The 14,206-nt window shown below is 44.4% G+C and overlaps 1 protein-coding gene across 2 annotated transcripts in view; it reads left to right on the top strand.

Annotated features, from left to right (window-relative positions):
- Positions 1 to 14,206, top strand: part of RNF170 (ring finger protein 170) — a 32,115-nt gene that overhangs the window by 15,665 nt on the left and 2,244 nt on the right. Inside the window, exons 3-7 of one of the 2 annotated variants that reach the window (XM_068970574.1) lie at positions 899 to 974; positions 2,623 to 2,731; positions 7,820 to 7,893; positions 11,909 to 12,019; positions 12,502 to 12,602. In XM_068970574.1, the coding sequence (XP_068826675.1) occupies positions 899 to 974; positions 2,623 to 2,731; positions 7,820 to 7,893; positions 11,909 to 12,019; positions 12,502 to 12,588 (457 nt within the window). In that variant the 3' untranslated portion in view covers positions 12,589 to 12,602. Of the gene's footprint in view, positions 1 to 898; positions 975 to 2,622; positions 2,732 to 7,819; positions 7,894 to 11,908; positions 12,020 to 12,501; positions 12,603 to 14,206 lie in introns of those variants that run through there. The other variant, XM_068970573.1, reaches the window with a different exon arrangement.

Genomic DNA, 14,206 nt, shown 5'->3' on the forward strand with positions numbered 1-14,206 from the left:
TCTCGTGTCTTGTCCTTTTGTATCAGCCACTAACATCTTACCTTTGATTCTTTTTTTTTAAATTGGCGTATAATTGCTTACAGTGTGTTAGTTTCTGCTGTACAGTGTTACGAATCAGCCGCATATATGCATCCATCCCAGCCCTCTAGGCCGTCGCAGAGCGCAGCACTGAGCTCCCTGTGTACTTCAGCAGGTCCCCTCTAGCTGTCTGTCTGCACATGGTGGTGTGTAGACGGCAGTGCTACTCTCTCAATTCATGCCACCCTCTCCCTCCCCCGCTGTGCCCACAAGTCTGTTCGCTACGTCTGCGCCTCTGTCCCTACCTTGGACACAGATTCATTTGTGCCATTTTTCTAGATGCCACATATAGACGTTAACATGCAGTATTTGTTTTTCTCTTTCTGCCTTCACTCTGTATGACACACTCTAGTTCCATCCACATCTTGTTAATGTTTTAAGATATTCATGGTATGATAGGTTTGGGCTTTTCTACATCATACATTTTGGTTTGGGTGTTTTTCTGTCCCAGTGTCTTTATGGGTGAAAAGTTGGGCGAAAGACCTGATTAGATATGGAAAAGATATGTCTTGCATAATAATACGAGACATTTTACAGAAAAAGTAAACATGTTAATTGTTCTCTATATGCTGTGTAAGTCTGCAATTACATTCAGTCCCCAAGGCACTAGGCCTGTGGGTTTCATCATTTGCTAGTTAAACCTGATCAGTGCACTCAGAATGGCCTGGAACGTTCAGTCCTGCAGCTGGAGTACAGGTGTTGGCCATCATCTCTACTTCTCACGTTACCAGTAGTCTAGGTCAAAAGTTAGATCGAGAAGGAAAACTGATTCATCAGACAGTATTTTATATTGAAACTTTACTATGTTTTTCTTCAACAGAAATGCACATCAAAATATTCACCCAGAAAACCAAGAGCTAGTGAGGGTGCTTCGGGAACAGCTTCAAACAGAACAGGTACTGTCGTGATACAAGTCTGTGCGTTTGTGTGAGGAGGGCATAGTCTTACTCCTTTTGCGGAAGAAATAGTGATGAAATATCAGTAAATTCCTTCCAGAGAAGCATGGGCTTCTCTCCTACTTGGAGTTACCTTTCCTTATCCTATTGATTGTACATTTTCAGATTAGGCAAATGATTAGCCTTAATCTAATTTAAGATATTTTCATGTGCTAATTTTAACTTGCTTTAAAAGACAGCAGTTTCCTATTTAACTGATAAGGAAAAAAATCACTGTCTCATTGACTTTAATGAAATGTGAAACTACTACTCTTTCTGAAATACCTTCCCCTAAGACCTTCAATTGGAGAAGGAAATGGCAACCCACTTCGGTATTCTTGCCTGGAGAATCCCAGGGACGGGGGAGCCTGGTGGGCTGCTGTCTACGGGGTCGCACAGAGTCGGACACAACTGAAGCGACTCAGCAAGACCTTCAAATAAATAACTGTAACGGGTGGGTTTTTTCCTTTTTTTTTTCCTTCTCTGATCAAAATGAACAAAACTAGCTAGGCAGAGAGGAGAACTCTCTTCTGCCTGCCTCGTCTTTGTTTTTAGGTGTATGGACTCACCAGGAACCAGAAATATATTTCATGAAGGCCGGGTTAAATAGGATATTATACACCTTCATGGGGCTTCCCAGGTGGCGTTAGTGATAAAGAACCCACCTGCCAGTGTAGGAGTTGTTAAGAGACGCGGATTTGATCCCTGGGTCGGGAAGATCCCCTGGAGAAGGGCACGGCAACCCACTCCAGTATTCTTGCCTGGAGAATCCCATGGACAGAGAAGGCTAGTGGGCTACCGTCCATAGGGTTGCAAAGAGTCAGACACGACTGAAGCACAGCACACCTTCACCTGAGATAGTGAACATAAAATTAAAAAAAAAAAACATTAAAAATTGATTGCCTACCCACCAATCCAACTTTAATTCCAAAGGGAGTTTTTGTGATATATCCATTTACCTCTTATTTATTAACCATCTACCATATGCCAGATATTGTTCCAGGCATTGGAAATTCATTCATGAACTAAATGGACAAGAATTCTTGCTTCATAGATCTTAACTCCATTGACACAGAAATAGTGTAAACATATCCATAGTATTGTGTTCCGGAGCTCTTGTTATCAGTAATTCACGCAGGGATGCCGTTTTATAATTTACAAAGTGATTTCACATATAACTATGTCATTTAATCTCCAAACATGTAACACGGTCAGGGATGTATGAATGAAACAGATGTTAGAAACAGAAGAAAGTAAACACTTGGAGAGCTGCTTGGCCTACCGGATTGTTCACTGAATGAAGGCTTCAGCTCAGCCTGCAGAGTAATTCACAATAACTGAACGCTTTCTAGTGGAGTAACTCCAGGCTTCGTCCAGGCGTTCATCTTTAGACTGTGTTCAGGAAGAAAGGCAGAGCCCGTGCAGGGTAAGGGGAACAGCAGGGGAGGCTCGTGAGTTTATCAAATCTGTAAGGCTTGAACCGAGTACCTGTTGGAGATTTCGAGGATTGCGCAGTCCTGACTGTATCCTCACCTGTGCTTGAGCAAGCAGCTGATTTTGCAACGCCCATGTGTGTCGTGTCTCAACGTGCTCGCGTTTTTCTCGCCAGGATGCACCTGCTGCTGCCCGACAGCAGTTCTACACTGACATGTACTGTCCAATCTGCTTACACCAAGCTTCCCTCCCCGTGGAGACCAACTGTGGACATCTCTTTTGCGGTGAGCAAACGGTTCTGCTCCTCTGGGTGAAAGGGACTGCTTAGACCGAGACCTGTGTGTGCGTGCGCGTGAGCGGGAGTCCTAATTTTCTCTCCACCACCATCTGTATTTTTATGAGTAGGATGGATTGCTTCTGGGATCCTACTCTTCAGCCACTTTTATTGAGTGTCCGTGGGCTTAAAAAAAAAAAGAAAAACCTAGTTATTCACCTCCCCAGGAAACAGCACTGTGTTTCTTTGAATAGTAAGTGTATCAGCACCACGAGGGAGTCGCTGAAGCCCTCCCTTCTTATCACCTTTTGGGTGTCTTCATTTGTTACTTCTTCTTTCCAAAGGGTCAGGAAGGGTCTTGTCTCAGGGACCTTGCCCGAGACCTTCCCTCAGCTCTGCTACCCTTTTCTCACTCTGAGTCGACGCAGAGGTGCTTCCCTCTGTTCCTGCGTGACCCCCAGAGGCTCACGAACCCTGGAACATGTGGAGGAACGAGACGGAACGTTGATGTCACCCTTAGTATCCGGGCAGGCACTGTCTACCCCTGGTGGTTCTTCCCGACCTTCCAGAAAGAGTTCATCGAGAGCAGCGGGGTGTCCTGTAGCTGTTTGCTGGCTGTGGTCATGGGAGATGGGGGAAGTTGAGTTATTCCATGCCTGCTGTGTGCTGGACACAACATACCCGCGTCTCCTCCAAGCCCACAGACAAGGAGACTGAGGTGCAGGTGTGCTGAGGTTTGGCAGAGGGCATCCCAGCTGCAGGCGGACAGAGCTCGGTTTTAAACCCGGTCTAACGTCAAAGCCAGGGCTGAATTCTGCATGATCGCTGGTTTATACCAAGACTCGCTACTTAAGGTTTCTGTCATCACTAGACCTGATTTTTATTGGGACTGTTTCCGTTTGAACCAGGATAGGGTTCTGATTGCTCCCCGGCTGTCCCCAGTTTCCGCGTCCAGACTGATTAAAACCGTAGCGTACATTGATCTGCATATTGCTCTCTCCCCTTGGTATCTTTGGTCTGAGATTCAGCATTCTGAATCTGAACAGGTACACCGTGTTCCTGTCGATGCTGTCGGGGATGAAACAGAATTTGGAGCCTGTCCAGGTGACGCAGGGTTTTCTATACCTCGTGCCCCTCCCGTCGGTGCTTGCCAGTCCCGTTATCGCCTCACCCGTCAATTTCAGCCTCTTCCTCAGGTTTTAGCCTTAAGGAGCTACCGAATTGTAAAACACTAGTTCAATGTGTACCCTTAGTTGCCTGTTGGAAGTGCTGGTGAGCAGCAAGGTAATGCAGGATCAGAGGGGTGGGGGGAATCAAGCGGCCATCAGAGGAAACAGCTGCTCCCTGCTCGGAGCTCTGGTTGCTGGTCCTTGCAGCTGGAGCCCCTCGCCGAGTCTGGCTGTGGCCCCGGCCGTCCTCTCACCCGAGACCCCAGGCCAGCACTGGGAATCCGGGAGGTCTGGCTGGCTAGTTGGAAGTCTGTTTGCCAGGCCGGGCCCTGGCGATTCACTGAGCAGATAACCCACGCAGCCGAAAGATGGCTGTGCTGTGCTCTTGGTTTTTCACCTCTGGGTCTGAGGTAATAGGTTAGACTCCTCCTGTTACCCTGCTCTACTTGTCGGACAGATTTATTTACTGTCTGTGGGTCCAAAAGTTAAAAAAAAAAATAGCACCTAGTTATTCAACTTCACAGTAAACAAACAGGAACGTGTCTCTTAGAATAGCAGTTCAAGGATATTGGTATGAGGTGTGTGAGGGGCACTCCAGCTCAGCTCCGTGTGTGGAACTGTAGTTCTGTGCCTTTACAGAGCCAAGGATACCAGCAGCACCCCCCCCACATCCCCTTCCTTGCATTTGTAACCCGCGTCATTGTATTTAATTCTCCAGAGATCTTGTGGGGTCTCATTCCCATTTTACAAAAAGATCCGGAGAGATGGTGGCCTGACTTCAGGTCATTGAGTCATCTCTCCCATCATCCAGTTGAGGTGGATCGCCCTTTTATTTATTTGTCTTAACTTTTTTTTTTTAATGTGGACTATTTTTGAAGTCTTGATTGAGTTTGTTACAATATTGCTCCTGTTGTGTATGTTCTGGGTTTTTTTTTTTTTTTTGGCCATAAGGCATGTGGCCAAACCTCCCCAACCAGGGTTTGAACCCATACCCTCTTCATTGGAAGGTAAAATCTTACCCTCTGGACCACAGGGACGTCCCAGATCTCCCGTTTAAAGAGAGGAAAAGTTGAGGAAGCAAGAAAAAGCATCAGGCGCATCCCAACAGATGTGTGTGAACCGAATGCTTATTAGTTGGCCCATGGTTTTCCGGTGTAGGCGAGCGGCAGTTACGTAACGTGCAAACAAGGACGCCTGCATTCCGATATGTGGAAATAAGATTAAATCAGTCAACATGTGTCAAAGCACACTGGACTTTCTAGGTGAAAAGGTACTAGATAGATCTGAGGCGTCGTTACCGATGGTGGTAATACTCACAGATTACGATCCTTTGCTTTCACGTAGTTTCCATGTGACATTAGATTGCTCAGAGTATTTAGTAAATATTATCTAACAGCACTCTGAGAACAGAAGAAAATCCCAGATACAGGCGGTTTGGCATTTAAATTCCTCTTTAAATTGTTGAACCAGTTTCCCCTACAGTCACTAATATCCAGGTGGGCCAGCCGTGGCTTGCTCACCAGGCCCCTCAGGTACCACTGTTTCTGCCTCTGGCACGTATCCTTTTTTTATTGTAAAACCTGGAGCAGCCTCCCCTCCTGTGTTCTGCCAAACCAAATCTTAGCGATCCCACAAAGTTGGGTTCAAATTCTGTACTCCTTTTGTACCAAAAGTTAACATGACACAGTTCAGGATTTAACTACCTTCTGATTAACTTGAATGTGTTGCCTTGGTATCCTCAGTCCAATTGTCAGTGCTCGCTCTGAATTGTGGACATGTGTTTGATCTGGAAGAATCAGAACAAGGAACACAGAGGCCTAAGCTGGGTGGCTGAGGCGAGAGGAAGAAAACAGAAAGGCCTGGAGGTAGCAGGAGCCAGGAAGCCCTTAGTTCGATGCACAGTGGAACCTGGACAATCCGAGAAACGGGGGCCTGCAGAGAGGAACATGAACCGGCCCCGTAAACATCAGCCAGTGTTAAAAAATGTTCCTTCTGCGTTTGTTACTAGTCTGAGCTTGAGGGCATATACATGGACCTTAATGACCACCATTTTTTAGAGTCTGTGAATCCAAATCTTCCCATTAGGCTGTGTTTACCTGTTTCACTGCTTGTCAACACCTGCAAGCAGAGAAGTCCAATCCACCCAGTATAAAAACTGACTCAATTACTTAACTGGATTATCAACTTTCTTTGGGCAGGAAGCATGTAATCTTTGTATCCTTTGGTTCCTTACTCATATTACCTAATTACTGCTACTTAAGCATCTTGGTTTTCTAAACTTTTAAAAATATGGAACTTGTGTTTTTAGAACATATGCACCAAATTTGGAATGGAAAATTGATACCGATTTGTCAGTTATCCTGTTTACAATCATGTTCAGTTACTTTATTTATTTTGCATAAGAAGTGCAATAATTTCTGTTAAGCCTTATAGCACTGAAGCAGTTTATGCTTGCTTTGTTTTTTTTAATTGGAAGATAATTGCTTTACAACGTTATATTGGTTTCTGCTATTCAGCAATGTGAATCAGTCATATAGATATGTATATTTCCTCCCTTCTGAGCCTCCCGGCCTTCCCTCACCACGCCCCACAAGGTCATCACAGAGCACCAAGCTGGGTCCCCTGTGATTCCAGCAGTTTTCTGCTCGCTACTGAGCTGACACATGGGCTGAGTATATGTTGGTGCTACTGGCTCAGTTTGGCCCATCCTTCCCACGCCATGCCCACGGGTCTCTTCTCTACGTCTGCATCTCTGTTCCTGCCCTGCGTGGAGGTTCATCGGTACCATTTTTCTAGATTCCATATATATGCATTAATATACGATCTTTGTCTTTATTTTTTTTTTACTTACTTCACTATGTATAACAGGCTCTAGGTTCATCTGCCTCAGTAGAACTGACTCAAATGTAATATTCTATTGTGTGTATATACATATGTACCACAGCTGCTCTATCTCTTCTTCTGTTGATGGACATCTGAGTTGCTTCCATGCCCTAGCTGTTGTAAATAGTGCTGCTCTGAACGGAGGGGTACGTGTGTCATTTTCAATTATGATTTCCCTAGGGTGTATGCCCAGTAGTGGGATTGCTGGGTCATATGGTAGTTTTATTCCTAGTTTTTTGTTTGTTTGTTTGTTTTAAGCAGTCTTCATACTGTTCCCCGTAGAAGCTGTATCAGTTTACCTTCCCACCAACAGTGTGAGAGGATTCCCTTTCTCCCACACCCTCACCTGCATTAAATGTCTGTAGTATTTTTGATGATGACCGTTCTGACTGGTACGAGGTGATACCTCACTGGAGTTTTGATTTGCATTTCTCTTAGTAATGAGCGCTGTTGAGCATCTTTTCGTGTGTGTGTTGGCCATCTGTGTATGTTTCTTTGGAGAAATGTCTGTTTAGATCTTCTGCCCATGTTTCGATCGGGTTGTTCATTTTTCTGATACTGAGCTGCATGAGCTGCTTGTATGTTTTGTACAGTAATCATCAGTTGCTTGGTTTGAGATTATTTTCTCCTGTTCTGAAGGTTTTCTTTTCCTCTTGCTGTGCAAAAGCTTTTATGTTTAATTAGGTCCAATTGGTTTATTTTTGTTTTTATTTCCATTACTCTGGGAGGTGGGTCAAAGAGGACTTGTTGCGATTTATGTCAGAGTGTTCTGCCTATGTTTTCCTCTAAGAGTTTTATAGTTTCTGGCTTCATGCTTGCTTTTGATTGTAAAAATGCTTGTATCATAGCTTGTAATTTAAATTTAAATTAAAATATATTTCAGTGGCTAGGAATTGTTATTAGATTTGAATTTGCCTGAAAAGTTGGTTGGATGAAGTAAAAAACATTCTAAAGTAGGTGATGATGTTAAAATATTTCAAATATATGAAACTTTCTCGGGATATATGGGCTTAACAACATCAGTATCGATCTTTTCTTCCCGTTAGGTACCTGCATTGTGGCATACTGGCGATACGGTTCGTGGCTTGGGGCCATCAGTTGTCCAATCTGTCGACAAACGGTAATGTTGGTGTCCAGAAAACATCATTTATACAAGTCCATTTTGTAAATTGGGCTTCCCTGGTGTCTCAGCTGGTAAAGAATCCACCTGCAATGCAGGAGGCCCCAGTTCAATTCCTGGGTCGAGAAGATCTGCTGGAGAAAGCATCAGCTACCCACTCCAGTATTCTTGGGCTTCCCTGGTGTCTCAGCTGGTAAAAAATCTGCCTTCAGTGTGGGAGACCTGGGCTTGATCCCTGGGTTGGGAAGATCCCCTGAAGAAGGGAAAGACTACCACTCCAGTATTCTGGCCTGGCGAATTCTATGGACTGTATAGTCCGTGGGGTCGGAAAGAGTCAGACACGATTATATAGTTTCTGTATCTGACTCTTGAATTATTATTATATTTTTAGCAGGACTTCATTTATCCAAAGTTTCTATGATGTTTCTCCATTTTTTTTTAAATGTCTGTAAGATGCCCCAAAGAAGGGACTTCCCTTTGATATCCCTTTAATTGTTGTGAGAAAAAAAACTGAGTCTCCCACCCCGCACCCCAAATCCTAAGACGTCTTTCCTGTAACTCCAGCAAAGGAATAACTGAACTAGCAATCAGGCTTAAGCAAATATCCCCCACATAGACTTCTTTTGAAAAAAACTGTTCTTTGGTTGTACTTTATTTTTAATCTACCCTTCCATGCTGAGGATCCAAATAGCTTTAAATGATGAACAATGCTTTTAAAAAAAAATGTCTCTTTTGGCAACAGCAGCCACATTGCATTATCAGAACAGATTAGACCATCCTAGTTGATATAGAAACTACATCAGGAGGATGGCAGTGAGCTTTTATAAACACATATTTAAGGCAGAAAAGTTAGGACACATGAGATGCGCCAAATGGTCTCCATTCCTTTGACACACCGGAGACGCAAAATACTGAAAACTCTGGGAAACTGAAGTTCTTTGTTTTTAAATTAATAAATATAGCAAAGTGGGGTGTTCTATCAATTGTACATGGTTTTTCAAAATTTCCTTTATATTTAATTTTTCATTTAAAATACATGCCTGAAAATGAGTCCTGAACGTGTGGGAGGTCTTCCAGGGCAAATGGAAGTCCTGACCAGGACAAAGAGCTTCCAAGTCGAGAAGCCAGACTTGAGCGCCTCCATTTGCTCACTCTGGCAGCCCCACTGAGACGGGAAAGGCGTCAACCCAGAGAGAGCACAGAACAGAACCAGAGAAGGAGCAGCAGGTTTTCAAAAATTCTTCGTCAACTCTAACGGACATACAGAAAAGCACGCAAATAAAGTACAGCTCACCGACTTACCACAAAGCCACACCTGCGTAACCAACAAAGGTCTGTCCAGTCAAGGCTATGGTGTTTCCAGTAGTCATGTGTAGATATGAGAGTTGGACCATAAAGAAAGCTGAGCACCGAAGAATTGATGCTTTTGAATTGTGGTGTTGGAGAAGACTCTTGAGAGTCCCTTGGACTGCAGAAAGATCAAACCAGTCCATCCTAAAGGAAATCAGTCCCGAATATTCATTGGAAGGACTGATGCTGAAACTGAAACTCCAGTACTTTGGCCGCCTGATGTGAAGAACTGACTCATTGGAAAAGACCCTGATGCTGGGAAAGATTGAAGGCAGGAGAAGGGTTAGGGTTAGGGTTGAAGGCAGGAGATGGTTGGATGGCATCACCGACTTGATGGACATGAGGTTGGGTAAACTCCAGGAGTTGGTGATGGACAGGGAGGCCTGGCGTGCTGCAGTCCATGGGGTCGCAAAGAGTCGGACACGACCGAGCAACTGAACTGAAGGGAGTAACCACCACCTCGATGAAGAACTGGAAACTGGCTGCAGCCCCAGAAGCCTCTGCAGTGCCTCGTCCAGGTCTCTGCCGTCCTCGCCACCTTTCTCTCCTAGAGGTGACCGCCATGTGACTGTCAGGACTGCTGTCGTAACGACCCTAATAGTCCTCATCTGGACCAGCCTAATTGGACCATGCTAATAGTTTATAGTTTCATCGCCTCAGGATGCTCGTCTGGATTACTGTTTCGTTTTGCCTGATTTTTGGACGTTGTATAAATAAAACCATGTAGAATGTATTGTGAGACACAAACACACAGAAACGTACACACACGTGTGTGCCTCTCAGCCGTCGTTCTGGCTTATCCACTCCCCTCTGTCACTTCTTTCTTTTTTGGTCAGAGAGACAGAGGTTCAAGGCTTTCTCTTCTCTACTTCTTGCCTCTTCATCTCCAGATTCTGTCTCTGTCATCTTTTTTGTCATGTGATTAGGAGAAAAGTGATTTTTTTGGTCCCACCTCTCCAGCTGATTTCACAAGGCGGTCAACGCGGAAGCTTCCCTGCCGGCGCACCTCTCATCTCTGCCAGCAACATGGAGGCCAGGCCGAAGGTCTGCACTGAAGACTTAGTTCCAGCACCTGTTCCCTCTTCCTGCCACCCCATGTGGCTTTTCATAAGGCATATGTATATTCGCATCCTTTGGAACACACCTATGTTGACTAGAGGCTAGAAGATGGAGATACAGTTCTTTTAATACAATAGCTTGTAGGTTCCCCAACTGCAGAGGAAGCGGCCCCCTTTATCTACCTGCCTGACCACCTGCTTCACTGGGGATGGCACGCAGGCTGCTGCCCGTGACTGCAGCAGGCTCACACATTTCCCCTGGGCGTACACACTTGATACACCAGCGGTCCAGCCACGTTCCTCAGGCAAGCCCCCGTGTCAGGCGTTCTAGACACCCCAGACAGAGGAAGTCCTTGCCCTCTGGCACCATTTTAATGCCTACCCCAGTGCTTTATGACCGCTGCATTCAAGCCTGCCTCCCCTTCTGTCTAGGGGACTGTGAGCACCGGGGGCAAGGCCACATCTTCACTTTTTTGTATCTAGCATTTAGCACAGTACCTTGCCCAGAGTAAGTGTTAGCTGCTCAGTCGAGTCCGACTCTCTGCAGCCCCGTGGGCTGTAGTCCACCTATCTCCTCTGTCCATGGGATTTCCCAGGCAAGAATACTGGAGTGGGTTGCCATTCCCTTCTCCAGGAGATCTTCCTGACCCAGGGATCGAACGCAGGTCTCCTGCATAACAGGCAGATTCTTCACTGTCTGAGCCACCAGGGAAGCCTGGCCCAGAGCAGGTGCTCAGTTAATGTTCAGTGAAGAATTCACTGTATTAACAAGCGGCTGCAGCTGCTGTTCCTGTCCCCTGCTGCTCTCTCTCAGTGGTTCCTGTGTTTTGCTGCTTCGGAAGCATCCGAGCAGTCAAGTCCTGGTTCTGTAGCTGAGCTGAGGAAGGGTCAAAAACACAGCGAGATGATTGAGACCCAGATCTATCCTGACTGCTTCCCATTTCTCTGGGAGCTCTTACATTTTAAATGTACTTGTTTTTGAGGTTCCATCATCTTCAGATTACACAAGTGTAGCCCCGGGACGTTTGTGATCCTCCTTACCTCTCCACAGAGGAAACAGGGTTAAACGTAGTACTTTATACGAGAGCGTCAAGAATTACCTTTTTGATTGTAGTAGAGATGGGTGCAGTGACTTCATATCTCTATTTTAGTTGGTGGCATTCAAAGAGAATTCAGATGCCAGTGAGGCTAAGGAGTCATGATTTTAATTGAAGATGAAATCCCTAATTTTTCTCTTTCAAAATAATTAGTATATATTTTTTTTATGTCACTTTGCTCCTGAGTATTTTCTCATCATTCTCATATCTTCAAATATCCGTTAGCCCAAAGAGAACCACTGACTTGCTCCCTGGTGTGGATTGAAAAGTCTTTGAACCATTGTTCATTTTATTTTATAGGAGTGCAAACAACATTTTGAATTGGATTTTATTGTAAGGAAACAATAACTTATTTTCCTCTCCTGTGTGGCCTTTGTTAAAAGAAATGAGCGAAATCTAAATTCAGGAGCTTACCTCATTTTACTAAATATAAATACTAACACAAGATGAAAAAAATTAATGCTCCAGAAAGGTGTGCCAACTTTTTTTTTTTTTTCCTGTAATATCCAGGTGACTTTACTGCTACCAGTATTTGGTGAAAATGACCAGTCTCAGGATGTTGTCTCACTGCATCAGGATATCAGTGATTATAACCGGAGATTCTCAGGGCAGCCCAGATCTGTAAGTAATGTTGCAGCAGTTGCAGAGTTAGAGTGGAGTGATGCTTGTCTTTTGTGAAGTGAGATTTATCAGCAAATAACTCTCTACCTGTGAAAAGTCTGGATGTGTTGGGTAAATTCTTCACCTTCATCGTTGTTGTTTACAGCTCTCCCAAGGACTAGTTTTCTTATCTTTAAAAAATGGCGTTATAAAACTTGTTAGAAAGCGGCACCAGCCAAAACAAAGCAACAGAAAACACTGGAGGGAAAGGTGAAATTATCATACTCTTACGCAATTCTAAAATAGGGGTTGTTCATGGGAAACTTACAACGGAGAACTTCCGGAGGGAGTTCTCTAGTTGTGTTTCCTCTTTATTTACCCTGTTTGAATTGTTTCCTTAAGGAATCCTAAGTTTTGAGGGTTTCGTATGTCAGGTATTTAAAAGCATTCAGTTTTTGAAAGAAATAGTGTTAATGCTACAGCTGCCCCTCCTCCCCCAAAAGGCACCTGATGGATTAAAAACTCACACTTTACTGACTCATCCCAGTGTTCTCCAAATGCAACAGAGGATTCTAGAAGTGCATGTGTGACTGAATATTTACTTCGAAACCCAGAACACAGTACAAACCCATACAGGACGCTCCAGGCGCCGACGTCCACCTGCTCAGCAAGCTTCCCAGCGGGATGTTCCTGGCGTCTCAGCCACGAGACGTAACATGAAGGGCACTGCCCAGAATGCATGTCCCTCTGCTTGTCTCCTGGCTTACTTCTCATCCTTCGGGTTGTCCCTAAACAGACCTTCCTTGGAGAGGCTGTCCCTAATCAACCGGGTGGTCTCTGTCCTCGCCCTCCGACTTTGTTCATTACCATTCTCTCAGGAGACGGTTTCCCGAGGGTGAGGACCGTGTTTATTTAGTCACTACTGTAATCTCAGTGCCTGGGATACGGTCAGCCTTACTGTCTGTAGAACTTCAGTCGGTACGGTTCAGTTGCTCAGTCGTGTCTGACTCTCTGCAACCCCATGGACTGCAGCACAACCTCCCTGTCCATCACCAACTCCCGGAGTTCACTCAGACTCATGTCCATCGAGTCAGTGATGCCATCCAACCATCTCATCCTCTGTCATCCCCTTCTCCTCCTGCCTTCAGTCTTTCCCAGCTTCAGGGTCTTTTCCAATGAGTTAACTCTTCACCTCAGGTGGCCAAAGTATTGGAGCTTCAGCATCAGTCCTTCCAATGAATATTCAGGACTGATTTCCTTTAGGATGGACTGGTTGGATCTCCTTGCAGTCCAAGGGACCCTCAAGAGTCTTCTCCAACACCACAATTCAAAAGCATCAATTCTTTGGCACTCAGCTTTCCTTATGGTCCAATTCTCACATCCATACATGACTACTGGAAAAACCATAGCTTTGACTGGGCAGACCTTTGTTGGCAAGGTAATGTCTCTGCTTTTTAATATGCTGTCTAGCATATAACTTACTGTTATCCTTAAGACAGAAATGATACTACACCTCTGTATTAAACTCCTGTGTAGACTTGTGCTCCCATGTACATACTGTGTAGATGTGTGCTCCCACGTACGTACTGTTCCTCATTTGTGATGGCAGGTACATTTAAAGGCATACATATAGTTTGTCTGTTGTGGATGGTGATGGGCCAGTCTTTTAGATGTCTAAGGTGCAAGAAAAGCTTGACCAGGTCACTACTATCCTCCTTGGGTATTTGGGAGCCTCTTCTGCTGTTTCTTATCTAGCAATTTTCTTACATATCCTCCATAGGCATCTTAGGATGATTCTTTGAAAATCAGTGTTTCAAATTCAGGAACTACCACTGAGGTTAAAAAAATTTCATTTAAAGATTTTCATTGATATTTTAAAGTGTGAAGCATACCATTGCTCAATTATTTTCTGTGTGTCAGATATATACTTTAATGAGTAAGAAAGCTTGGTGTGTGATGAAATTACAATTTAATAAAGATATTTAGCTCTTAGTTTGGTATTTTACCTCAGAGTTGGAGTCATACTGTGATTAATGTACAAATATTTCTTGATGGCCCATTTCATATTTTCTTATCTAATCATTACAGATTTTGTGTAAATGATAACGGTATGAGAACGGAACAAAATAGCTCTGATAAAGGACAGAGAAGTATTCAAAGGATGTACCAGCTGGTCATTAGAATATTTGAAGTAATTTTCCATAGACC

Source organism: Capricornis sumatraensis, chromosome 4 (genome assembly GCF_032405125.1).
Source record: "Capricornis sumatraensis isolate serow.1 chromosome 4, serow.2, whole genome shotgun sequence".
Taxonomy (NCBI): domain Eukaryota; kingdom Metazoa; phylum Chordata; class Mammalia; order Artiodactyla; family Bovidae; genus Capricornis; species Capricornis sumatraensis.